Here is a 27,398-nt window from a genome sequence, read left to right as displayed (position 1 = left end):
GGGAAAGAGATGGGCACACTGCCCATGTGCACTGAACAATCAGGGGCACAGGATTCGGCATCATGTAAGAGAGGTAAGGGGTCATTTTTTTTTTTTCTTTTTTAGTAACTGAGGTAAAGGATCATTTCAAAGAAAGCGAGAGAAGAAGAAAAAAAAAATGTGGGGGGGGGGGGGAGAGAGTCATAGTAAGCACTATTTTATAATACACTGACAATATACCCAATCTTTTTCCCAAAAATAATACAATATTTTATACAACCAAGAAAGCACATAAAGTTCCAACACAGGCTGCCTAGTTTATAGCAGTGCCTCCCTGTGTCTATCTCCCTCTTATGAAATGACATCTGACCACAATTGTGTGAGAGGAGAGACATAGGAAGGCCTAACATACGCTGCACAGACAGACATGGAACACTAATAAGTCCAGAAGGTTAAGCAAATCAAATCCTTTCCTAAATGGGTCTAGCTCCTGCTGACACTTGATGCCCCGAGTATGCCAATTTCTTCAGTATAATGACCATGATAGGTATCCCAACATATAATTATGGTAAGCCAAGAAAAGAGAAGAAATTTAACAGACAAAAATCATAGTGTAATTATGACTTTTGTACTATTTTCTTTTCTCGGCTACCAAACCTAGCTTAAACATTTTCCCTGGTTCAGCAAGGCCGGAAATCTACCCAACCATATTCATGGAAGTGCAAGTATGCAAGTACTCTGGAATCCATTCATTTCCCCTATAAAAAAAAAATAAAATGTATTTCTTATATACAATGATCATCTCCTGAAGAATGTGGAACTACTGATATGTGGCCTTGATAACTTAAGTGTGATTCTAAGAGCCAAAAGAATTACATATCGTACAAAGAAGCCATTATAAAGAGAAAGGGGAATAATGGTTCAAGAAAACAAAACCTAAATCTCTCCTACAAAATTCCAGTGTGGGTAACTAAATTTCACGGAACGAGTTCACCACATCATGCAGTTGGGGCACAGTACTTAGCCAGATGCTCCAGCAGCAGCAGCGGCAGCATCAGCATCAGCATCAGCATCAGCAGAAGCAGCACCCTTGTCATATTCTCCTTGCTCCTTGGCAAACTCTTCAATTAGCTTATGCTGTCTTTGTGTCAGGCGCCTACATACATAAATCATAAGAAATGAAGCTTCATTTCATCTAATAGAACTGGGAAAAAAAAATAGTTATCACTGATCAGAGGCTGAGAACAAGAGGACTCACGTTGGGATGCTAACATTAAAGTGCACATATTGATCTCCAAACGACACAGAACTCCTGCCTTTGATCCCTGTAGGAAGGTAGCAGTCAGACGTGGTGTTAACTATGGCACATAAAACACTACAGCACAGATAGGAAAGCATAAAGAAATGAGTTAAACACGTTATCACTGAATGGAAATTTTAAGGTCCATATATTGACACATGAATTCTAGCAGTCTCATCTGCAACCAGCAACCCTAATAAACAAAATATGGGAAAGGGTTCTCTAAATAGCCAGCTTGGAAAGGAATCTCCAAGCGGGTCTTAAAGCATCTGCCACATGGTAGTTAAGTCTGTGGACAGGCAAATCCACCAATATTCTGATAAACATCTGCCAATATTGACTAACCTTGATTTTTTTGTCTAGCTCCCAATTGACTAACAGTCTCGGGATATGAAGTCAGATTGTTCAGAAAGTTAGGGTGAAACAGATAGCAGATATTCTATTATCCACAGACCATGGTCAAATTGCCTAAGAAGTTACCAGGACATCATCAAACTGCAACATTAAGTGATTGTTGTTTGGAAACTGTACCATTTTTTATTTGTAATGTAGGCAGTGAGGATGGTGAGGTAGCACTAGCAGTGTATACCTAGCTATTTGACTGTTTCTAGTTGCAGTGGTAACGGTAATGCTAATGAACAGATAGTGGTGATAGGCTGATAGCAGAGAAGGTTGATTGACAGTAGCAATGATGGCAAATAGGGTCATTAAATGGTTTTGGTGACGCTGGTACTGCGGAATCGTTCGGGAGTAGTCTGGGCAACAGTTAGGTGAGCTTCTGTTTGTAAGGGTTCCTGGGGACCATCAGATTAGGGAAATCAGGACTGGGAAATGTTTCTTGCATACTTCCTGGTCCCATTTCTTGTACAGATCCTTTTGGACCATGTATAGTAGCGTAGGCCATTTTTTCATTACAACACCAACAAACAAATTCAACCTTATCCCAACAAAATGGGGTTGGCTACATGTATCCCAAGGGGGAAAAACAAAAAAAAAGGAAAAAGAAAAAGAAAAGAAGGAAGAGAGATGGGAAAGAAAGATGAGAGTAAGAGGAAAGAGGCACAGCCCAACACCCCCTCGCTCATATCTTTAAGAAATCTGGTGCATGATACATTCAAGAATAATACAAGTATGACAACTGAAAGACATGATGGAAAGCCTGATATTTAAAAATATGAATATAAAATACTCATATTATTTTGGGAAATGTCCAGTGCCGAGTACTTATTGTATGGGCCTACATTCTTCTAAAAAAGAACAAAAAAGGAGAGTTAATAACTGTTCCCCATTTTCATTTTAGAATATGAGAGAGAAACTTGATATTGGAAATTGCATGCACAACATTGTTTCCTACCATTTTATTATTATGGTTATTGGCTTGACCTCCCATACTAATTATGCAAATCAAGATAAGTTATACAATAATCTGGATCAGAATACCCTGGCCCTGATCCTAGGTCTACTACTGATCTTTTAATCCTAGACTTATATGCTAGCACCAACAACTTCATCCTTCTTTTTGGACACAGAACCAGAAACATAGTGAAAGATCAGTATGTAACATAGTTGTCACAGCATCTAGAAGACCCAATGCGTAGGAGTGGGCCTGGACATCAAGGGCCTAGGCAATGCCTTGACAACTATGGTATGTCGCCCTCTACAAACCCCACACGCACAAGTGCACCTTGAAAACTGAACAGCCAGAGAAAATGCCTAGAAAATAGCAGCATATATTAAGTTGACCTCACCTTTTCTCTTCAGAACAACTGTTTGTTTGGGTTGAGTGGCTGGACGGACCTGCAAAACACGAAACAAGTTACTCATCACACCTGAGTGAATGAACCATAACATTTTCGTCTGGAAACACACAGGGCCCAAGATCTCATATGTTCCAAAATAAAAAGAGTACCCAATAATAATGGTTCTTTTTTTTTTTTTTTGGGGGGGGGGTGTTTGTGGGGGGAATTCATCTGAATGGGAAAAAAAATTCCCATGGGCTTGTTATTCATGCCAATAAACTTCCTAACTGACAAACTGTGCGATAAAACTTCAAACAAACCTTAAGGACAACATCTCCTGTAAGAGTTGGGACTTGGATGGTTCCTCCAAGAATAGCCTGCAAAAAAGCAGACAAACAATGTCACACTAACAGCCACACCACTACTACTACTACAGAAAAAACTAAAAGTGGCTGAGAAGATAAGCTGTGTGAAACAGAACATGAGGCCCAGTCATAAATACGTAACTGCAAAAATTTGAGCTCAATTCATTTCCAAGAGGCATGAAATGATGAAAAAAGAAATTTCAGCATGCATAAATTGTGAATGTGCATCATAGGGGGATTTTGTAATTCCAGCCCAATATCCTCATGAATACACTATCCATTTTACCTACAGGAAATGCACCCTAACAGTTAAGTGTGAATCAAGACCAAATGTCACTGCCAACGAAGGAGTCTCAGACTCTCAGTACGTGATGTTGAGATTATCAAACTTGCACAGAATTACACTGTTCTCACACACAAAAAAAAAAGGGTTTGCAAACTAATAACCCTCCTTAATTACATATCGCCTCAGGAAACCACAATCATCGACCATAAGTAGGACCTTCAATCTAACATCAAGACTCGCACAACTGGGACACTTCAATATCATCTGGGAACATGTGAAAAACCAGACATAGTCAAGAGTAGGAACTACCTGCGTGACGGTCAGAACAGCATCAACATGGATATCAGAGCCTTCTCTCCGAAAAATGGGGTCCTTTTGGACCTGGGGGGGAAATTACAGCAGAAAATTCTTAGAAACAAAACTAGACGCCTTGACAACTGCTAATCATCAATCAGACGGTAACATAATAGATGCCAAAGTTAAACAGGTTACTTTGATCGTAACATAAAGATCACCAGGCTGATCGCCATCAGGATCTGCTCCACCACTTCTATACATCTTTATTGTTTCATTATCATCAATTCCTGCACACATCAAGTCAAGAGTTGAGGCTTGTCTTTAATGATTATAAGTACATGATCAAAGATGAGCACATGCATAGAATGCTTCGATAACAACAAAAATTTTAGTTCTTCTATTCAATTTGTGGTATTTGTTTTATTATAACCTTTGTGTAGCGATAGATAACACAATCACCAACCCATAAACACAGCAAAGAGGAGGAGGAACAGTTTCTGAGCCACAATAGTCCATAATAGAATGACTATTGTGGAATTTTTTCGCTTTGTATTTATAAAATCAGTCAAGAATTCAACTTAGATTACAACTCCAAATAAGTAAACAAAGTAAGACTTAAACAATGAACCAAGACAGCTAGACAACCAAGGACATATCATGATAAGAATACCCCTGCAGTGTCAAAGTAAAATGTATAAAATCAACTTGAAGATAAGAATGGTTTGAATGATTGTTGATGCCTTAATTCTTGATCACTCATCAGATGTAACCACATGGTATTAAGGGAATTTTCCAGTGGCAGACTAATGCCCCCGGGTTCAAAACCCTGATTATAGGCCCCTATGGCCCCACCCAAGTGCTAAACAGCACAAAATTTAAAGATAATGGGAACTCTGTAATATACGAGTCAAGTCAAGCCCTTGAGAGTAAGGTAACGGACTAGGGGACAAATCAGAAATTAATTCTAAAGGGACGAGGAAAATTCTGTGAATTAATAAGAAGATGGGATACAACAGAAATAACACAAATACAGGCAGTTTGGTAACTCAAAAGAAGAGGGCCTTAGTTGTAAATGACAAAATTAGGCATCCTCAACCGGCCAAAGGAATAAAGGGTACTGTTAAGTAGTTATATATTCCGAGTGAGAAATCTTTCTCAAACAAACTCAGTTTGATCTGAAATTTTTTTAATGGAAGATCCCTAACCGACTGGACTACCATATAGACAAAATGATGCAGATTAATTACAAAAATAGGCTTGTTTTAATAGGAATAAGTCTAGGGTTGGGTTCCATACATGTTAGGCCTTTGATCCCATGTGTTTTGAGTGTAATAGACCATTTTTATGGGTTCAAAAGGGGGAGCTCTAAGATTGAGTACGGGATTACTAGTTAGTTTCCATTTTCATTAGTTTCCTTTCTAGTTGGGCTTGATTTGAGTTATATTTGTTTCCTTAGGAGTCAAGTTATTAATTAAGTCAAGTCATTAGAAGTTAGCTTCCTTTTTCAACTAGTTTCTAATTTCAGTTTTTAGTAACTATTGTATTAAGAGAATATTTGGTTTCCTTTTTGAGGAACCTTCTATTTTGTAATTCCTCCCCCATTAACATTATAAATAAAGAAGAGGGGGCTCCTAAAAGCCTAGAAAAAAAAAAAAAAAAAAACTGGACTAATTGAATACTCAGATCTGGTCATTCCAGCAGGGGTGGATGCTCTGTTTTGCAGAATTTTCTGGGCAGCAGAGTGATAGATTACATACCTGGTTTTGCAACCCTAATAAGTCTTGAAAGAGATATAAAAACTTAAGAGAATAATACTTGAAGTAGACCTCATGGACTTCACACCGCAAGGAGTCAATTGGATCAAACACCAATTCCTTCAGCCTTGATCAAATACAAGACAACTCTTCATGAAGAAGACAATAGCAACAGCCATTATTTTTTTATCAAAATCTTTTTAAGCTTTTAGGAGCCTCCTCTTCTTTATTTATAATGTTAATGGGGGAGAAATTAAAAAATAGAAGGTTCCTCAAAAAGGAAACCAAATATTCTCCTAATACAATAGTTACTAAAAACTGAAATTAGAAACTAACTGAAATTAGAAACTAGTTGAAAAATGAAGCTAACCTCTAATGACTTGACTCGATTGATAAGTTGACTCCTAAAGAAACAAATATAACTCAAATCAAGCCCAACTAAAAAGAAAACTAATGAAAATAGAAACTAACTAGTAATCCCGTACTCAATTTTAGAGCCCCCTTTTTAAACCCATAAAAGTGGTCTATTACACTCAAAACACATGGGATCAAAGGCCTAACGTGTATGGAACCCAACCCTAGGCTTATTCCTAACAAAACAAGCCTATTTTGGTAATTAATCTGCATCACTAAACAAAAAAACCAAATCTCAAGCCCAAAATCTATAAAGAAATTTCTGAAATAAGACCTGATGGCACGGGAGAGAGCAGACTAGAGTTTCAGTTTGAAACTCTCAATTTTTGTTGGTTATCGGGCAGGCTGCTGATTTTCAGGTGGGGTCACCCTAAGATATCGATTCCAACCCCTAAGTTTGAAAATGAATGGGAAAGATAGTGGAGATATTGAACAAGTCTCTCACAATCCGGTTGGTTCGTTAGCAGCAGGGGAAAGAAAAAAAAAATGTATTAATAAGGAATGGGAAAGAAGAACAAAATAGAAGAAAGAATAGATCCTACCTGAGAGAGGAGGAAGGTTGGAGAGGTAGAAGAATAGTAAAGCAGGAAAAAGAGTAGAGAAAAGGAACAACACCGTGCACACTGGCAACCGTGAGAAGAAAATCCAACTTTCAACACAATATTCAACTCTCCTCTTCGTAATTGCAAGTATATAAATATGAAAAACTCTTAATCTCCTTAATCTGAAAATAGAACGTGAAGCAAACTAGGAAACTACCACTAAAACAGGAACTCCTATGTACCTAAACCCAATCACATAAAGAATTCCCTATCAACCCCTTTTGGACCAAATCTCGGGTTGGGTCTGGTTTGTCTTGGTCTGGATTTCCAAATCGGGTCATACCGGCCCAACCATGATAATGCAACTGCATCAATTCTCTCTCTCTCTCTAAGAAGAACTCAATTCCATAGAGTTTGGATGAGGACCAAAAATGTCGTCTGAGTCAACTCTCTGGAGGAGAAATAACCCTGGTGTTCACTTAAGGCTAAAGGCTAGGAGGTCTTTCGCAGGAAGAAGCTTCATCTCTAGGCCACTGTACTTGAAAGAAAAACGCATTTTCAACTTTTCAAACCGACAATTACCTACCTCTTTGTCTAATAGCCACGGTTTACAGGTAGAATGTCACACTGTACCGTAACTAACCATCAATAGAATATGTGAGCAAAAAACTATCATTTATTTTAAAATTAGTGTGGTTCACTCAAGCACCTTGTAAGTGTCAGGATGTGGCTCAGTCTGGGTTTCCAAAGTAAGACATATTGTGATGCAGATCCCGGTTCCAAGGATTGAAATCGGATCGCTTAGGGCACACTAAATAACCAAATAGTTCACTTTAGACAAGACCAGGGGCAATATTGTAATTTTTGGTACAATTTAAACCCCTTTTAGAGTGAAATAAGTGAATAGGGACTTAACAGGAATTAAATCCAAAGAGAAGGATCAAATCTGAAAATAAGATGATAATGGGGTTAAGCTGAAATAAAGCCAAGAGTTAGGGGTTATTTTGCAAACTAATAGAGGGGTGTCTTTAATAAAGAATTCAGAAGTTGGAGGGACTTATTCGTAATAACCAGAATTAATGTGTATAAACAAAGGCTTCTTCTCCCTCACGATACTAACCAGCAAAGGTGGAAGAACCAGGGAAAACGAAAGAGAAGAGAACTCCTTGAATGCTTCTCGGTTTGGCCTGGAATTTTTGGAGGAGGGTCGCCTATAGGTGGAAATCCCTCGGTTAAAGCTTTAGTCCAAGCAATCCAATAGTGAGAGAGATCGAAGACCTGAACCAGATCTGGGCAGAGAAGGGTTTCGTAGGCAAGAAGGAAATTTCCTGCCGTTGCTTCAACAGGCCTTGGATGGCTCTGCAATTCTGGTCGATGGGCCCCCTAGTGGTCCTTAAGAAACCCTCCAAAGGGCTTGAGTTTTGGCTGATCGGTTGGAGAGTTCCAGCCAAGGTCGACTGTAGCTCAAACCCTGATAATGGAGATTGATCTTGGGTCTGTACCTGTATTTCAACCTGAACTGGGTGGCTGGGCTTGGATCGTCAATCACACTCCTACTTACTCTTTAAGTCACTCTCTTTCAAAAACTAAACAGAAAATAAAGAGGGAAGAAGAAGAAGAAGATAAGGAAAAATCAGAAGAGGGGAGAAAATCAGAAGAGGAGGAAAAGAGGGTCGGCCGCCATTGTTCAACCAAAACCTAATTTCTCAAATTCATTCCAAAAATCTGTCTGTTACTAGTGTATTACATAGCTTATAAAAGAAAACCAAAGCAATAAAATTGGGAGTTCACTAAAATGGAAACTAAACTAATTGACAACTAAAATAAAAATTCAATCTAAATAAAATTACTACCAACTAATTCTAGCTTTAAAAATGGAAAGTAAATAAAAGATATCCTAAATCCATCGGCAAACTGCATCATACTGGTTCAACCATGATAAAGCTACTGCATCATGGCATTGCCTTCTTTTTTTTTTTTTTTTTTTAAGGGGTCATTAAAGCCTTTGCTTCACCTGCTTTCCCTTGCCTCAAACATCAAGACGAACAAATAGATAGATTAGATAGACAAGCAGAAGGGGGGAGGAAGAGGGAGAGGGAGAAGGAAAGGGAGAGTTAAGTTTAATTCACGCTTTAGAAAAAAAAATTATACACTTGATGGTGGGAAGAAATTTCATTCTCTCTAAAAGAGGAATACCAGACAGCTGGTTTTAAATAACTCTTAATTATTTTTTATGCACACTTTTGGGCCTTGCATAGGTTTTGCCATTTGCTTGCTTTGACACATGCCATGTCAAGGAAAAGGTGGAAAAAATATCAGCCTCCCACTCTAAAAGCATAGAAAAATGAGTTTCAGCTATATAGTCCACCCTAAATTCTAGTCAAAACTGCTGGTAAGTCTTGCCTGAACTATACCAGTATCTTCTGATGCCCAGATTTAAATTTCCAAAAGCAAGTCAAGACTCTTGTATTGGATTTGCAAGATTTTTCCACAAGCTGAATTGATGCAGCCGTCATCTATCAAAGATAGAGTTGGCACACCAACAGAACTTGGAGGTACCATTTATGTCTGGTTTCAGCCGCACAGATATAAGGAAGCACAATAGGAAGCCACAATCAGATAAAATAAGAGATATACATGCTTCTCAAGTCAAACTATAAATAAATTACTGGAGAATAAATAAGAATCCAAAAATAGATAATTTGAATCTCAAAAATTTTGTCCATAACCATAAACAGAAGGGGGGTGATGAAAAAAAACAACTTACACCTCAAAAGAACTAATAAAAAGAGATGATCTCTGTATTTGGAAGAAAGAGCAGTGAAAAAAATAAGACAAAGAACAGCAAACGAGAAGTTTAAAAAAATAGTTAAACTTAATTATGATATTGCATTAGTCTAAAAAGCCAACACAAATTCAGCAGTAGTATAAACAATTAATTACATTAAGAACTATATTTGGTTCAAAAGATAATTGAAAATACCTGGAATAATATCCAACTTGACTGATTTTGATCCCATCACAACACGATTTCCTTTACAGGATTTGCAAAAGCTCTGCAGAAAAAGGTGCATGTAGTAATACCTTAAGGCCACAATTGTTTCACAAAAGACGGACAAATTTCAAGAACTGGAAATATAAATAAATAAATAAAAAAGGAATCTCTCAGAAGCAAGGGAGCAATTTTTTTTTTTTTAGCACCTGGCTCACATTTAAATAGAATGACGACACTTAAACAAACTACTATATGCAAAAGCCCGCTAGGAGAACTCAGGGCTTTTGTATACAAGCTTCCAACCATGCATAAGAGACAGTCAATCCAATATGTAATTATGTAATGGGCCATTCAAATCACAACAAATGCATGTATTCAAGTTGTAATAGATGCCTGTATACGTCCACTGAAGAAGGAAAACCTGTTTGTTGCTTCCCCAGATGTGCCATATGTGTTACCAATGGAGTTTCCTGGTTGTTTATCCACCGTGTTCTTGCTAAGGAGGTTTGGACCCATTTCCAACTCTTTGGAGTTAGGAGTATTATTGGGTGTTTCCTCTGGATACTAACGCTTTCTTATTACATATTAATGGAATGGGAAATAGTCATCATAACTAAGCTCCATTGGCCAATAGAATTTATAAGTGGACTTCATGGCAATCCAGGACAAGTGAGTATTTTGTGGTGCCTTTTGAAACCACATTGGAGATATCTCAATGAATGCATACAGAATAAACATACAGTCAGTCGTTTATGTATGCATGCAAGTGAATTATTTAAATATGTCAAATATATTGCAATTAATAATACTTATAAAAAAGGACAGTTTTCATCAAGCCATGGTGAAGGAGGAATTTAATGCAGGCCCAATTTAAAACTCGGTTTTAGTATAGGCTAGGGTTGGGCTTTAGTTTTTTGGTATTTATTGTTGCAATGGGCTGAAATATAAGTCCCAAATGTGGAGTTTTAAGGGGCTCTACGAAAAATTATATTTTATTAGTGGGTCCCATTATCTTATCCTAAGTTGTTAGTCTTTGAATTAGTTTAGGAGAGTTAAAAGTCCTAATTAGTTGCCTAGTTAGGAAAGTCTTAGTAGTTGAGTCAATCTAGGATATTTTATTTCAGTTTCTATAAATAAGGAATGTCATCAACCCACCCCCACAGCCCCAATGATTTGGATTTGATTGGAATGGATTAGTTTGTTATTGCCTTGTGTGGCTCTCTCTAGTCTCTTCTCCCCCCACAGTATTACCCTCTTATTTTCTTCTTGCTACTTGCTCTCCTAAGTTCTCTTTCCTTTTTTGTTGTTATTGATTCTGTTTTTTTTTTTCTCCTCCAAATGCGATCTTACCTTTCTTTTATCTCTCCCTACCACAACACCACCACCTTCAAATCCTAAATCTAGGGCTGATTCTCCCCATTTTCCTCCCATCTGCTCTCTTTTATCCATTTATGGATCTTCCCTCTCTTCATATTTCCACTTCATCACTTTCTTTATTTGGGGATATTTTATTTCTGGGTTTTTATTCCGAAAATTAATTTCTAAAATCTGGTAGTTATTCTTTTAAATCTGCCAGTAGGCAGGCCTGTGGCGCAATGGTTAAGTTGCACTATTGAAACATGTTGGTCACAGGTTCAAAACTTGGAAACAGTCTCTCCTACGAAGCAAGGGGTTAAGGCTGTGTAAACAATGCCCCTCCCAGACCTCGCTGGTAGTTATTCTTTTGAATCTCCCCATAAGAGTAGATCCCTGATCCAAATCTAGCCTTCAGAATAGAATCTTCTTCCTCAAATCCTAAAGCAAGCCCATCACTTGCAGATCCAATGATCGATCTGCATCCGAATTCCTTCACTGCTGGCCAACATTGAGCATGGATGGGTGTCAGGAAACAATGGAGGACATTTTGGACCTCCAACAAATGGGGGGGAATATAATGGCGGTATATTCGTGGGCGTTTCCTTCATAAAAAATAGTTTATTAACTTTAAATAATTCAAACAGAAAGCGAAGAAACAGATACAACACGCTCTATACCGTCACACTTTTCCCTGTTCCACCACAATGTGTACAGGTGGACTGCAACCTGAATGGGCCCTTCTGCATGTGTACCTGCAGATAGATCAGCAACACATCTGTTAGCCATGAACACAGAAGGATGTGAATATAGACCAAGAAAGAGTTCAAGGAAACAAACCATTCCAGAGCCCCTACACGGCTTACATGTTTCAGGCCTGGTTCCAGGAGGAACACCAGTACCACCTGCCAAGGTAATTCCATGGACATTTACAAATTTAGATTGGGAACTTAATCGACACTACAGATCATCTGGAAAGCAATGACAATTATTGCACAGATATTAAGCTTCTAGATAATAAGGGATCACTAAGTGAGAAGATTAATGCCATACCACAAGCATCACATGGTACATCAGCACGAAATGTCACATTTTTGGTGCAACCCTGAACGGCCTCCATGAATGACAATTCAAGTGAAACCTATGGAAAAAAGAGGGGGGGGGGGACAGGTGTCAAAGAAAACAACATAAAAAAAAAAAAGAGAAGAAGAAGTTAGCAAAAATAATTCGATAATTAACAGATAATGGGATAGACAAACCTTGACGTCCTGACCGCCAAAATCACGGTTATAGAGATTCTTGAAGAACTGGAGTTCGATTGTAAAATTTTGCAACCCATCAAATAACAAGAACAAAATTAGATGACGGCACTAACATTTGAAATTTCTGAAGCACAAAACATGCAGGTACATAGAAAAATACACCAAAGCCCAACTTAAACCAAATTTAGCCACAGGAAATTGCAGAACAAGGAAAGGGGACCCAAGTCACCCAACAGTTAGTCAAAATGTTGAGTAGCCACATAACAGAAACCTGTTTCTATGGCTATACTAGTAATAACAATAATGACAATGAAAATCCAGACATCTATCATTGTTACCAAGGGGTTTGGTCAATTGATCATGAGTTCAAATCCCTTCAGGTGCCATTTTGAAAATTTTAGTCTTTTAAACAACCTAACAGGCCTAAAAAAAAAATGGAGTTTATACCACAACTTTTTTTAGAAGGGGTGGGAAGCCCTCTATCGCTTCACAAGAACTCTACGAGAAACCTAGTCTGGCCGCTGCTTGGCCAGGCTGCTCCCCCCCCCCTTCATCCTTCCTTCTACTTCTCTCGTCCTCTCCCTCTCATCCTGCTCTCTTTTCTTTTCTTCTTCACCCTCTCACTCTCAACTTTTTCTTCTTCGGTCTCACACGTTCAGGAGGTCGTGATCCACCCTTGCCGTCTCCCCAGTCCTTCCTCTCCCGTCTTGACTCAGATCTGGTGAGACTTGAGCTGCTGCTCATCAGGTGTGACTTTGTGCTGCTGGCCTTGCAGCAGCTCTGGTCTGGTCCTTGGTTGTCTTGCCAGGGTTCTCCTGATCCTCCCAAATTGACTAGTTGGCTCCTCCCTCCGCTGGCGTTCTCTGGGCCTGCAGCTGCTCATCCTTGAGCTGCTGCTCTGATCGGGTATGGCTTTGTGTCGCCGGCCAACAGCTGATCTGACCTGCTCTAATCTGGATACTTGGCCAGGTTCTCCAGATCCTCCCAGATCAATGCGTTCACTTCTCCTCCTCCCTCCACCAATGCTCTTTGGGCCTATAGCTGCTCATCCTTGAGTCGCTGAACAGTTCGGTTGTGCCTTTGTGGCGCTGGCCAAGCCATGCTCTCTTCTAGATCCTTGGCAGATTCAACGAGTTCTCAAGTTCCTCCCTGATCGAATCGTTTGTTCCACCAGCGCTTTCTTGGCAAGCTACTTGCAAGGCTACCAGCCATGCTCGGCCGACAGCCGCTGCGTTGATGCCCTCCGCAAGGCTGGCATCCCATCCTCGCGGCTGTCACTTCCACTTGGCCAGCTTCTCGCTTGGCCATAGCCCTCCACAAGGGCCGTGCCATGCTGCCGTGACTGCCTTTTTGCTGCCAGAGCTCTAATTCATGTCTTGGCAGCTTGGAAGTTGAAGTGATGAGATACAATGGGTAAAGTTCCTTGTTTGCCCATCCTCCTTACTTTCGGCTTCTTGGCTCTTGTTCAGCCCATGTGGGCTTTAGAGTTTTAAGTTGTTTGGGCTTCTTGGCTCTTTTTTATTTTAAGCCCATGTGGGAATTGGGAATTTTTTGGAGATTGGATGTAGTTATTAATTCATGATCTGGCATGTACAGAATGAAAACTTCATTCTCAATTCTATGAGAATTTTTATCAAAACGTTTCATTTGCTTCTCTTCCACGGAAGTTTCATTTTCCCATAATGTATCCTAATTTTTGGTCTACCGCCATTTTGGGAACGTCCAGTGCCAAAGTCATTGAATGGATAAGTCGCCAATCCCTAAAACGGATTATGTAATGTACTTTATCTACGGGTTACGGCGGGCATTTTACCATAGGTTCATTGTATCAATCTACCCTTGTTTGACTCCTGTTGAAGCATATACTCAAGGGTGGGTGCAGGGCGAACGATTTCAAAGTGGACTTTCCATTCATTAGATAGAGAAGATCGCCAAGATTTGTGATCTACTGCCAAACTTGTTCCAATTCCAAAAGCTTGGACTCGGATCGTGGGGATTGCCGCATTAGATGCCTTCTCGTCTTTGTGCTTTAGCTTTATAATAAGATAAATATAACTAATCTTAAAGGCTTACCGAACATGCCCGGCCCTAACTGTGTTAATTGATCAATCACCACCACGCTTTGTAATGTAATGGACATGTCATTTGTGACATGACTTCTAGTCCTCAAGCCCACTGAGCCTTGGATGTTGTCCTTTCTGGAATTTGGTTACCTTTATTGGGTTTGTAATCTCCCTTAGGGGATGTATTCTCTGATGTAGATACGCACCCATGGAGCGATCCATACCCATCTGGGTATCCAGTCAAAGATGAACCGGATCCACATTTGAGTCATGGGTCTAGTAGGATTATAGTAGTTTATTTCATTTAGCAGAATAATATTGTTAGTTTATTTTATTCTGTTTATTTTTGGGAAGTTGCATACGTAAGACATAGTTAGAGTTGGTTTTAGATTTCCTTTCTTTTTGAGTTAGTTTCTTTTTAGGATTTATTTCCATGTTAGAATCTTTATTTTCCTTTATAACGGTTGTAACCGGTGGACAAAAGCAGAGAATGAAAGAATGAATTGAGATTGATTTTGGTAAGAGCCTACAGGCTAGTGTATGTGCGATTACCCCCCCCCTTTTCTTGTGCGAATCTTCTCTCCCTCCCCTGCAACTCTGAGTTTATCTCAGGGATTCTTCCCTACCCCTACCAGCCCTCCATCATTCTTCCTCCCCCTTCTTTTAATGCATTTATTAATTCACCCAAAAAAAAGGCCTAAAAAAGCACTCAACTTGCATATTCTAAGAATACGATACCAACTAGTGGCTACCCAATGAATCGTACCAATGAATTCAAACATGACCTAGAACAACAAAAGCCATCATCTAATAGCTCTAGTTCCATATTAAAAGAGAGAGAGAGAGAGAGAGAGAAACTTCATCCCATATGTTGCAATGTTGCATAATAAGATAAATTTATGGAAAATTAAACAATGTAGAAACAGCCCACTAGCAACCCCTTCCCAAGGGGAAAGAAAAGAAAAAGGACCTTTTTGATGGCTTACTACTAAAATTGCAGTGATAAAGCTCTTAGGTAGTTAGGTATCAACAAATGAGCCCATATTTTGTAAACCTTTTTCTAGTTATCAATGACCACATATAATCTGAACTTTCAGAAAGTTCTCATAGTCATAGCTTTTTCAGAATCACAAACTTAGATTCCAATATACAACAACATCCAAAACCTTATCCCAACTAAATGGGGTCGGCTACATGGAGATTCCAAGCAAGGATGAGTGCGAGGATCCATGCAAAAAGATTGACGGGTTATGGCTAATTACAATAAGTGCCGGCTATCAACCTGATGCACCACTACAAATCAGCTACAAGCTTATAACGACAGATTATAATAAGGTACCAGCCGTCTACCTGATGTACCATATAGATCAGTCCAGCAAAAACGTCCTACATGCATTACGTCCAACAAGACAATCCATCACTCAACCTATTTTTATGAAATGATGAATGAGATAACGAATTCTTGATAGCCCCGCTAAGCACAAAAAATAATAAGAAATCAAAAGTCTGCACAAGAAGGAAATTTCTTTACATTTTTGTATTAATCCATATTTCGATCCATGACCCAATGACCATCTAAGAGAACTACATAATTCAAAAGTTCCCAAGTAAAGAGTGATTAGATTCAGATTGAAGGAGCTAAAACCAATGAATTTGAGAACAAATTATTACGGTTGGCTTCTCCCGATGATCTAACTTATTAAATTATGCAGAAAAATCTTAAAATCACTGAGATTCTAGAAGAAACGATTGGACATATAAGGAAGAATTGAAAAAAATAGCATGGATCTATTAGATGATGATACTAGGGAGATGTTCATCTATATCTGAGGATCAGATCAGTGGTAACAGAAGACAGGATATGTAGTTTCAGATTAAAAAAAAAAATTTGTGGCAAAATAAAGGAGGAAAACAGGGTACCATAAGAAGACAGCACTCAACTCTATTCCATTCAATCTCACATAGCTAGATAGCAGGGTATTTATATGCTTACATAAAATTGTAAAAATTTTACTCCCACCAACTATAACTAGGCTAATCCTAATATAACTTGAACCACTACTCATTTAACCTTTAACAGACTTAAAATGACATAAAATAACTCCTAAACTGACTTAGATTCCAATATCTGAACCAAATTGCAACCATTGAAACATATTCATGAAGAAACGTGACCACATATAATTTGAACTTTCAGAAAGTTTTATTGTCATAGCTTTTCAGATTCACGAACTTCTATTCCAATATCTGAATCAAATTTCAACCATTGCATCATATTCATGAAGAAACTTGAAAGTTGAGACCTTTAATGAATGAGATCTACAAAAGACGAAAAAGAAAGCGAGATAAATTGCAATATTGCTGTGTAATGGGGCCAAGGCAAGCCAAGGTGAGACCACACCATGAGGCCAAGCTCACCAAGGGAGAGTGCCATATTTCATTTATATTTCTTTCATTTGGCTCCTTAATACATAAGGCAACAAGTTATCTTGGGCATCAAAGCCCACCTTGTCATCTAGGCGGTGCCTTGACAACTATGAATGTCATAACTCTACGAAAAAGAGGGAAGGGTATTTACATCATTAAATCCGCCTGTGCCACCACCAAAGATATCCTCAAATGGGTTACCAAATCCAGCACCTCCAAATGGACCACCAGGGCCACCCTCTGCAACACCTTGCTCGTATCTATCAGGACCAATCTATCAAATTGAACCAAAGAGAAAAAAATTACTATTAGCATAAAAAATAAAAAGAGGTGAATGGGAAAAGAACAACACAAATGATATATAACATGATCACCAAAGGAACTATGGACACCCGGGGGGGGGGGGGGGGAACAGAATCAACCACAAATATAATTCAGTAACTCGTGCTGCTAATGAACAATTCAGAAGCAATTTTTTCCCCGATTTTTTCAATACAGGAATCCCATTTTGGCACTTTAGCCTATCAAGTGTCATATTATCCAACAAAACGCAAGTCCTGAAACATTTTCCACTGTCACAACCAACACATCTTTCTAGCCTTCCAACCATCGTTTTCAATATTAGTCCTGAATGGTAATCATTCATCTTAATACGCATATATTACACCAATCGTATTAACCGATATTCCTGTATTTTTTTACCAATTAAGCCCCCAACACCCTAAAGAAGGAGCTCCCTCAAGTCTATTTATTGAATTTTATCCATCCAATTTTTTCTACTTTTCTCAACATCTCCATCTTATTAATGCTCATTCCATGGTTGAATTGCATATTGCTTGTGCAATGTTATAAGTTTATGATTCATTAAACATGTTTGATCTACAGCCATCTCATAAAATTTCCCTTTTAGTTTGATGTCCTATATTTGTTAGACATGAACAAAAAGTATACCAAAGTTGGGGAAACAGGTTGTCAGAAAAGTCAAAGACGTGGAGGAAGGTCCATCATTTTGGATGACAAATAAGTAAGAAAAAAGTCGTTTCCACCTCCAACGGAATAACATGGCTCTCCTATGTAATCTAAGGCCATCTCTATTTTCTTTCATCATGCAATGATTGTCCACTTCAATTCTTGATCATCTTCTGTCTTTTTTGTTCTTGACTTGATACAATATTGAGCCACAATAACTCCTATGAGGCCAATACAAATACCCATTTCTCAGGTTACCCAACAGAATTCCATTTAGAAGGGAAAAAAGGGGGGGGGGGGATAGAATGGAGAGAGGGTCATACACCCTATTTAAAAAATATATATATCTAGAAGGAAAAAATTCATCTACGACACCTTATTTCTCACACTAGATTTGCAATCTAGCTTAGTAGCTGAATATTTGAAGTAAAAGAATTTCTGACGAGTTACAAAGTCAACACAGGAAACAATTTGGGTAATATGTAAGCTTCAGGTCTGGCCTTGAAACAAGCCAATCATGGAGAGCAACTTTACCATATTTCAAACTCAATAGTTCAAAAATGCCCATAGTCACTAATGCAGGAATAGATTACAAGAAACTACCCTAGCAGTTTATAACCCCAAACAATACAAATAGGAGCAGGAAACAAAGAAATAAGACCATCAAATAAACCCCCAAGGATACAATAACAATGCAAGAGCAAAACCAGCCCAAAACCCAACCCGATAGGAGAGAGAAAGACCTGCTATAGAGCTGGAGAGAGAGAGGTGCGGCCAGGTCTGTAAAAGTCCGATTGAGCTGCACTCTTGGGCGTAGATAGTCCCTAAGGAGGGTACAAAAACCCCCAAAGTTGAGAGGATTCTGACGGTTGGTTGTAAAGTTACAAACTTTCTTGATTTTCTGACCTAGGAGAAATAATCGCAGGCTTCAGAAGAGAGAATCAATTCTAGTTTGTAACTAGGACAGATCTGAACTTCTGAAAACTCACAACAGTCGTATACTTCCATAGCAGTAACTTTAGGATAAAATAAAAAGCTTTAAACAAGAAGAAACAAAGGGAAAAGTAGGGGAGGAGCGGCAGTCTCGGCCCGGGCTTCTCACCCATAGCTATCCCAGCTGTTCTAAGCAATTAACTGCAATTATTCTTTACGGAAATTATCTGGTACCACCCCTAAAATCGAAAATAACTTGGAGTAACCCCAAAAAATGAAAATAATGTCTACCACGCCCTTAATTTGTAACACCGTTAATTGAAAATGAGAAATGTCCCTTTTATCCTTAAACTCTAAATAGAGTCCATTTTTTTCCAAACCATTACATGGAAGGTCCAAATATAAATATACATGCCAAATCAACCCAAATCGAAAAGAAACCATTTCCAAATCAAACCGATTGGTTTGGTTTCAGATTCAATCTTTCCTGAAACCACCCACGACCACGACGCCATGACGAGGACGCAAATGGAGCCGCTGCAAACTCTGGCCAAGAAACAAACTGCATTGGTTATGTCCGAGTCAACTACGGGTTCCATCCCTTGTCTCGCAAACAGTGCCCACGTGTTCTCTGATGCACTAACATCCATTTATTTTACCTTACTCAAATGGCTTCCAATATCCTCAAACTCCGAACACCAACAATTAAAATCGCAAAACCCACCGCTCCATTGAAGCCTTCAACAAGAACTCTCTTCCCATCTCAACCAACTCCTTACGGACCTTACCATCATAATCATTATGAACACCATCACCTCTACCTTTCCTTATTGCCCCATAAGCAGCTACTCCATCGGCCTTTATTTCTGCAACCTTCACTGTCATCTTACACCCCACTCACCACTAAGGAAGAAGCCATCCTACAATCCAAGACATGCCTCTCAACCACCTTAGAGAAGCCCCTCAACAACCCGACTCGCAGCAGGCAAGCTTAGGAAACAGAACCAGCCCAGGTTCTGAATCGAGATCCCAATCATCGATGATTCGGCAGTCTCTGTCCCAACTCGCTCTCCAGGTGCTCGGAGATCTACCCATTAGAAAAAAAGGCTCTCCGCTTAAGTTCCTAATCTTATGGCCCGATCCTACTTCTACAAGATATAGCTAACAAAGCCTTCGAGTCTCTGTCATCGAAATCAAACCAGGTTGAACAAATCTACCTTTTTTCGATCACTGATTATGATAACAGAGTCTTGAATTCCGCCGATGTAGCAGTGTTTTTGGCGCCAGAGGCTTCAAAATTGGATGTTATGAAAGCGGTTATTGATAGTTTATATCCGAAACTGGTGGTGGCTTTCAATCCCAATTGGGCATTTGAAGAGGAAAGCGGATTTGGGGAATTGAATAGATTTGTTAGATCATTTGAAGTGGTTAATTCGTTCATGGGTTTGGAGGACAGAGGAGTTCTTAGGTGTAGTCTTCGCAGGTGAAAGGAGCAGAGTAGCAGCGGCGACCAGAGGTTAGGAATATCAGAGCAGTGGTTGTGGATTTTGGGAAAGTATTTCCCAAACTCTGCCTTACTAATTGGGGGCGAAGGTCATTATAGTAACTTAACTTACCCATAAGGGTAGGTTGGGCATTTAGCGAAATAATGACTGATGACATCATCACTTAACGCCTTAAACCTAACGGAATAGGTTTTTTAGATATAATTTTATGAAAGTGAGGGGTCTACTAGGCATTATTTTCATTTTTGGGTGTTACTCTGAGCTATTTTCAAATTTAGGGGTGGTATCAGATAATTTCCTTATTCTTTATTCAAACCTACCATTATAAGTACATAAGCTCCTCTATTTATAGTGGGTAGAATAGCAATCAAACTACGACTAGGAGCTAATTTCCCAATAGGACTAGATACTCTACTCCAACTAGGAGCTAGTTTTCCAATAGGACTAGACACTCCTACTACAACTAGGAATTCAAAATATGACTAGGACTTGACTTTATGACTCCAACATGGAGTAGGATTAACTAACTAATAGTCCATATAGGACTTTACAACCGACCAATGGTCTAATTGGCCTTTAATGAATTAAATAGCAGCTAACTAAATTAATAAATTAAATCCCATTTTCTACCTTCTACCCATATTTTAGGCCCATTAAAGTGGTCTATCTCAAAGAAAACCCATGGGATCAAAGGCCCAACATATATATAACACAACCCAAGGTTTATTTGCAATAAAATAAGCCCAAGTGACTTATTTACATCAGTCACCTTTGACAATAGCATGTATCAAAACAACTTTGGGACCAATTAATGTCTTGATGAAAAATAAATTGACAACGAGAACAAGGACTGAAAACCTCAATCATTCAAACCAGATTACAGTGGCAAAAATTATACCTAGACCCTAGTACCACAGGAGACTTGAAACATCGAAATACAAGAATAAACTTGCTGCCACGAATAGATGAGTAGAATAAGGAATAGCAATCCATGCCATACAAGTAAGCTGCCACATTGCCACCTACAGTTTATGGTCTTCTACAAATCATGGTGTATCTCAAGCTTTAGGAAAGCTCCCATATAGGCCCCACTTGATAGTCACAATGTCAAATAATTACCTTTGCTTGGCCTGTTCTGCATCCCACATCAGATGTGAGAAGCAATTCCATTCCATCTAACTAGCATTCCTCCAGTTCATAGTACAGTGGCAAACTTCCTTGGAGACTATAGGTGTTTTACCATTGTTATATGATTCTATTGTGACAAGTAAAATACAGATAGTGGAATGGGAGCTCCTAGCCCCTGACTGAATACAAGACCACTTGATCAGGAAACCTATAAAATAGCAGTACAGAACAATACAAAAGAGGAGTCACAAAGGAAGGAAACTTGGTAGGATACCTAGACAATCAGGCAATCACCAGGCTCAGCAGGCATGTGCCAACGTGACTGGGCAGATGCCTAGACCATCGTTTGATTCATTTTGCTATGTGACTACAACAGCCAAAAACCCCAAACTGTTTCGAAGTCAGGGCTGTGCTAGGGACTTAGGCTGGGATCACTAGGCCAAAATTTAGCCTGTTAAGTACCTAGGTGACACCTAGGCCATAAAAAAACTTTTGCCCATGGATGCGTAGAGTTGTAGACATTTTTCCAAGACCTTCGACAAAAGCCTTACAATATTCTCAGAAAAAAAAGAGATTGCTTTAAGTTTCTAGACCACAATTACCAATTTCCTCCCATCAGGTCTGGCTATATCCTGTTCATATTGAATCTCATACATGATCGAATATTCAGTGTAATCACTTGAGGCTATGTCTTTGCAGATGGAAAAAAGGAAATGCTACCACTGTGTAATAGTGTATCTACATTACCTCTAACTAAAGTTACATTTACTAAAATTATAAAATAATTTACTTCCATCTTGAGAAAATAAGTGCAACCAAAACGATAGATATTATTTTCCTTCTTAAACACACCTTATCATAAATTTGCCGCTTTTCGTCGTCTTTTAAGGCCTGGGAAAAAAATAAATAAAAAATTTAGCATATTTTGTTCATGTTTTTAGGGGCTATAAGCCTTCTACCAACCCCAAAAAAAAAATAATCAACGTAAAAAATACCTCATAGGCCTTCTGAACTTCTTGGAATTTCCTCTCTGCATCAGCGTCATCTTTATTTGTATCTGGATGAAGCTTCTTTGCTAGCTGCAAACGAAGCCAATATACTAAATATCAAGGATAACCACACCCAAAAAAGCAAAAAAGGATAACCACAGCTAAAAAAAGTACTACTAGAGTTGAAAGAAATTATGATAATGGAGAATCGGAGATGCCTACCCCATAATAAGCTTTCTTTATTTCTGATGCACTTGCATTCTTGCTTACTCCAAGTACATCATAATAGTCTCTGACAGACATGTTCGTTGACCCTAAGAAAAGAAGACAGATACAAATAAATATTCAAAAGATAAAATATGAAGACCATAAACTACATATAATGCGGAGAACAAGAAAGCAAAGGTTTTTCCAGTACCCGTCCCATGAAACAATCTCTTAGCATCCGAACTGTCACGTAAAATTCCAACCCAAACCCCATTTCTCTGATTAACTGGTATCAGAAAAAAGAACATGATTAACAACTCAAAACATTGTAACTCAACCAGGCATAACCAGAAACATAAATACCATTTTCTGAATTCCCAAATCCCAACAAACGAGATGAATTGCAGATTCCTGAAACAAATCCCCGAGAGCTCCCTCCGCACAAAGAATTGTTTGACTGTACACGTAGGGGAAAAAAATCAATAAAGAGAATATAGAAGGAATAAAGGGGAGAATATAGAAGGAAGAAAGGAAGGAAAGGGAAGCTTACGGTTATTGAAGAATCGTCGACAAGCTTCGAACGGAAGGAACGTCGGGCAAACCAGTAAGCAAATCTAGCACCATTAGAGCGCACCATTGGATTGGAAGAAACGACGTTCAAACGGGGAACAATGATTCAGGGAATTCGAAAACCTTTCGAAAGTAAAACCCTAATTGGAAGGAAATTGAGGCGAGCACAGCTTCTCCCAGTTTCCTCCCGCCACACCCGCTTTCTTCCTTCCTTGCACTGTTCGAACTTCGAAACGTCTAGAGAAACTCTCTATGGTTTAGTTTTCTTGAAACCCTCGTTTTCCCAACTCTGTTGGAGGTCAGGAGATGTGCTCATCACGTTTACGAATCTAAGGGTTTAGGGTCACCTGGTCGTTGGATTGGAATGTTTACCTAGTGATGGAGAGTTGAAACTAGGGTATAGCCAGTTACATCGTAGGTCCTTACACGTCTCTCAGATTCTATGATTGTAGAATCTGAGAGATCCTAATCCAATGGTGTTCAGTTAGAGCAGGGAAAAATGGAGAGAGAGAGAGAGAGAGAGAGAGAGAGAGGTGGCAGGACCTTCAAGCGGTGACACGTGTATTGATACCAATACAATGGTCCAGATCTGATACAACTAACAAAACATTAAATCAATTAAGAGGTATTTAAATCAGATCTGGACCATTGTATTGGTATCAATACATGTGTCACCGCCTGAAGGTGGTATTGCACGGAATTGTACAAGATCGGAATTACAGACGATTTTTTTCCGGTGGTGTTGGGTTGGATTACGTTGGCAGGTTGGGTGATAGTGAAAAAGGGTGTGCAACGACGACTGACTACTGAGAGAGATATACAATGGCCGGCAGATTGATATTAGAATCTTCTCCATCAGAGAGTTGAGGGTAGGCAGAACAGTTTAAGGGTGTATGATAAGGGCATGTACAACTGAGCAGGGCCAGGCTTGAAACCCTTCAGGCCCAACCCAACCCAAGATATAATATTCATTTTTTTTATCAAAATAAATTCTTTTATTAATTATTGAATGTATGATAGAACATCAATGCCATGGTTAATGTTGTAGATGGAAAACCTATTAATCATAACCCTTGTGACTAAATTCCGCATAGTGAGGACCATATCGTGCATATGAACGAGTGAAAAAGTGGTTTTAAGCAAAATAGTATGGACTTCTAACAAAAGGGCTATTGAGCTCCAATACCACAATTTTAGTGTTCCCCGCACCTAATAATTCTTCTATTTTCTTGGAGTCATTCCAGATCTTTTTTTATTCTCCATCCTCCATCCTACATCCTACATCTATTGCCTGCTTCAACCCATAAAGAAGAAATGTTCCAATTCACCGATCAAGCAGGCCAATATCAAGCTATTTCATTTTCATCAAGGCCTCGTGGGCTTAAGCGCTTAGTATCAATAATTCCCAATTGGCATGTTTGTGTGCTCCACAGAAGTTCCTCTATAGGGATCCTGCTCCTTTCCAATGACTTAGGCATCCAACCATTTACCTATTACCTATTTAACGATTGGGACAAATTGGATACACATCTTAACATCTGCCAACACATGAGGATGTTTGTCCAAGTAATTCTAGCCGTTAGATGAGTAAGAGGTAAAGAGTTGGCATTGGACATCTTTTTCCCTTCTATGTTGGTGTTTAAATTGTTCACAGCCATTTGTGCAGTTGAAGTAGGAGTCCATCAATCTTGAGTTAATCATTCTTATTCTTCCATCTTACTATTGTTGTCAAACCAGTGGTTCAGTCCGATTTGGGTCAGATCAAAACTAGATTCATGAGGTACTGTGTTTATAAAATCAAAACGAATTCAATAGCTATTGGCCTGATCAATTTTGGTCCATTATCGGTTTCTTTTAACAATCTCCTATTAATTCGACCTCATTTTTTATATATAATATAGAAGGAAAAAATATAAAAAAAAATTAAATTTTATCGGGTTTTTCGATTTCAGGCCAATTGGCTACCGATCTTTATGATTGATCTAGTCAACTTTTATCCTTAATGGTTTCTAAAACCATAGTTAATACCAAACTGATAAAGAATTCGGCCAATCAATTTTGATTTGGTCCGATTGGTTTCAAGCGGTTCAATACATAATAAAATCAGATTCAGGAATCAACCGGTTAGTGCCAATTCTAATCTGAATCGGCTGAATCGATCATCCAAACCGATCGATCCGATTTGATTTTGAAACAGTGGTTCAATCAGGTCGGTCTGATTTTTTATGGTGTTATCTCGGCCACTCTTCTCTTCCTGGTGTCCACATTCTAGATTTCGTTTTGATAGAGGAGCATTTCATCTCGACCACATAAGAATTTAGAAAGCCATTTCGATTCCTCCAAGCTTCCTTCCTTTTCTGCCACTGTAATGTAACCCTCCACCGCCCCTCTCTCTAGCCCACCACCTCACCCAGATTGCTGAAGAGGAAAAATGTCAATTTGTTTCTGCAGCAATAGCTTCACACTTCGTTTAACACAGTTGCAATGCTTCAAAAGATACTATCCTTCTCAGATACCCATCACCCAAATTCAATTCAATCTCAACCCTTTTAATCCTTCCTCAGTTTTGCCTCTGAAATCCTCAGAACCTGCTAAGATTAGCACTAGCAGAGGGCGGTGCTCTATAACGGCTTCAACTACCTCAACTGTTGAGGCTGAAACTTCCCCGTCAACGTTCCGGGACAAAAACCCAAGGGACATCAATGTTCTGGTTGTGGGTTCGACTGGTTACATAGGGAAATTCGTGGTTAAGGAGTTGGTGAATAGAGGTTTCAACGTCATCGCCGTTGCCAGAGAGAGGAACGGAAATAGAGGTAAGAACAGCAAGGAAGAGACATTAGAACAGTTAAAAGGGGCAAATGTACAGTTCTCTGACGTTACCCATCTGGGTTCTCTGGAGAGTTGTCTTGAGAGCTTAGGATCTTCAATTGATGTTGTGGTGTCTTGCCTCGCTAGCCGTAGTGGTGGGGTTAAGGACTCATGGAAGATTGATTACGAGGCCACAAATAATAGTCTTGTGGCTGGTAGAAGACGAGGAGCTTCCCATTTCGTTCTCCTCTCGGCAATTTGCGTCCAAAAGCCGCTACTTGAATTCCAGCGAGCGAAGTTGAAATTTGAGGCTGAATTGATGGGAGAAGCTGAGGAAGATGAGAATTTCACCTACAGTATTGTGAGGCCAACCGCATTCTTCAAGAGCTTGGGTGGACAGGTCGAATTGGTTAAAGAAGGGAAGCCTTATGTGATGTTTGGGGACGGGAAGCTATGTGCATGTAAGCCAATCAGTGAGAAGGATTTAGCTAAGTTTATTGCAGACTGCGTTTTGAGCAAAGATAAGATTAACCAGGTTCTCCCAATTGGGGGGCCTGGGAAGGCATTGACACCACTGGAGCAGGGGGAGATGTTGTTTAGGCTAGTGGGAAAGGAACCCAAGTTCTTAAAAGTTCCGATTGGGATAATGGATTTTGCAATAGGGGTTCTTGATTTTCTTGTGAAGATCTTCCCTTCAATGGAAGATGCGGCAGAGTTTGGGAAAATTGGGAGGTACTATGCTGCTGAGAGTATGTTGGTTTTGGATCCGGAGACCGAGGAGTACAATGCAGAGAAAACTCCAAGCTATGGGAAGGACACATTGGAAGATTTCTTTGAGAAGGTCATCAGGGAAGGAATGGCTGGTCAAGAATTGGGGGAGCAAACAATTTTCTGAATGCTTCCCATGTTTGTATGATTTTGTAAAATTTGGGGTCATGGGTGCCACTGATACCTGTCTTTGAAAGCTTAGAAAGAGGCAATGTGGGCTTGGTAGAGTCGTCCAGATCGAACAGTTTTGTGACACTGATTGCTTTGAGGCATTAGGTTCTCTGTAAGACTTTTCTTACTCTGTAAAATTGTGAACATATACTCTGAAGTCTGAACTTGCTTTCAGATTTTCACATAAGTTTTTCCATTTTTTGGATGCATTACTTGTGTCAATGTTTGCATGTTTGATGTTTCAAAACTTGGCTAAGTGATTGATCTTCTATAAGAAACCAAGCCCATTTGAATGGAACTGTTTTTTTCCTTTTTATTAAACATTGAGAAAAGAAGATATGCTTTTCTCTCCATAAGAACTACAAAAGTTAAGCTAAAGTGAACAGTGGCAACTGCCCTTATACTTTTTACTTCTTATACAATTGGATGTATTGTTCACTTTGCAAGTCTTCTCATTCAGAGGTTTTGATTACTTTCAACTGGTAAGGCTATTGGAACTGTAGAAGTACTTTCACAAGTGTATATTGCAATTTGGAGAACTTGAGTACACCATATCTCTAGCTCTGGATGGCCA

At 39.1% G+C, this 27,398-nt stretch overlaps 2 protein-coding genes across 2 annotated transcripts; one reads left to right on the top strand and one right to left on the bottom strand.

The window, feature by feature from the left end:
• Window positions 1-705: 705 nt before the first annotated feature.
• Window positions 706-23,369, bottom strand: LOC122058152 (chaperone protein dnaJ GFA2, mitochondrial-like). The gene is made up of 18 exons (XM_042620671.1): window positions 23,058-23,369; window positions 22,871-22,964; window positions 22,719-22,793; window positions 22,523-22,614; window positions 22,307-22,390; window positions 22,164-22,202; window positions 16,928-17,050; window positions 12,284-12,331; window positions 12,078-12,165; window positions 11,865-11,929; window positions 11,705-11,779; window positions 9,660-9,732; window positions 4,162-4,253; window positions 3,979-4,050; window positions 3,339-3,395; window positions 3,028-3,076; window positions 1,238-1,304; window positions 706-1,135 (listed from the first exon to the last, which is right to left on the bottom strand). The coding sequence occupies exons 1-18, from the start codon at window positions 23,142-23,144 to the stop codon at window positions 1,000-1,002; spliced, it is 1,416 nt and encodes a 471-aa protein (XP_042476605.1). The 5' UTR covers window positions 23,145-23,369; the 3' UTR covers window positions 706-999.
• A 1,977-nt stretch (window positions 23,370-25,346) lies between these two features.
• Window positions 25,347-27,033, top strand: LOC122057191 (divinyl chlorophyllide a 8-vinyl-reductase, chloroplastic). The gene has a single exon (XM_042619213.1). It carries the CDS (start codon window positions 25,509-25,511, stop codon window positions 26,778-26,780), a length of 1,272 nt encoding a protein of 423 aa, XP_042475147.1. The 5' UTR covers window positions 25,347-25,508; the 3' UTR covers window positions 26,781-27,033.
• The last annotated feature ends 365 nt before the right edge of the window (window positions 27,034-27,398 follow it).

This window comes from Macadamia integrifolia, chromosome 12, assembly GCF_013358625.1.
Source record: "Macadamia integrifolia cultivar HAES 741 chromosome 12, SCU_Mint_v3, whole genome shotgun sequence".
In the NCBI taxonomy this organism is placed as follows: domain Eukaryota; kingdom Viridiplantae; phylum Streptophyta; class Magnoliopsida; order Proteales; family Proteaceae; genus Macadamia; species Macadamia integrifolia.
The sequence above is the reverse complement of the archived record's forward strand: the minus strand, read 5'-3'. Positions and strand labels throughout refer to the sequence as shown.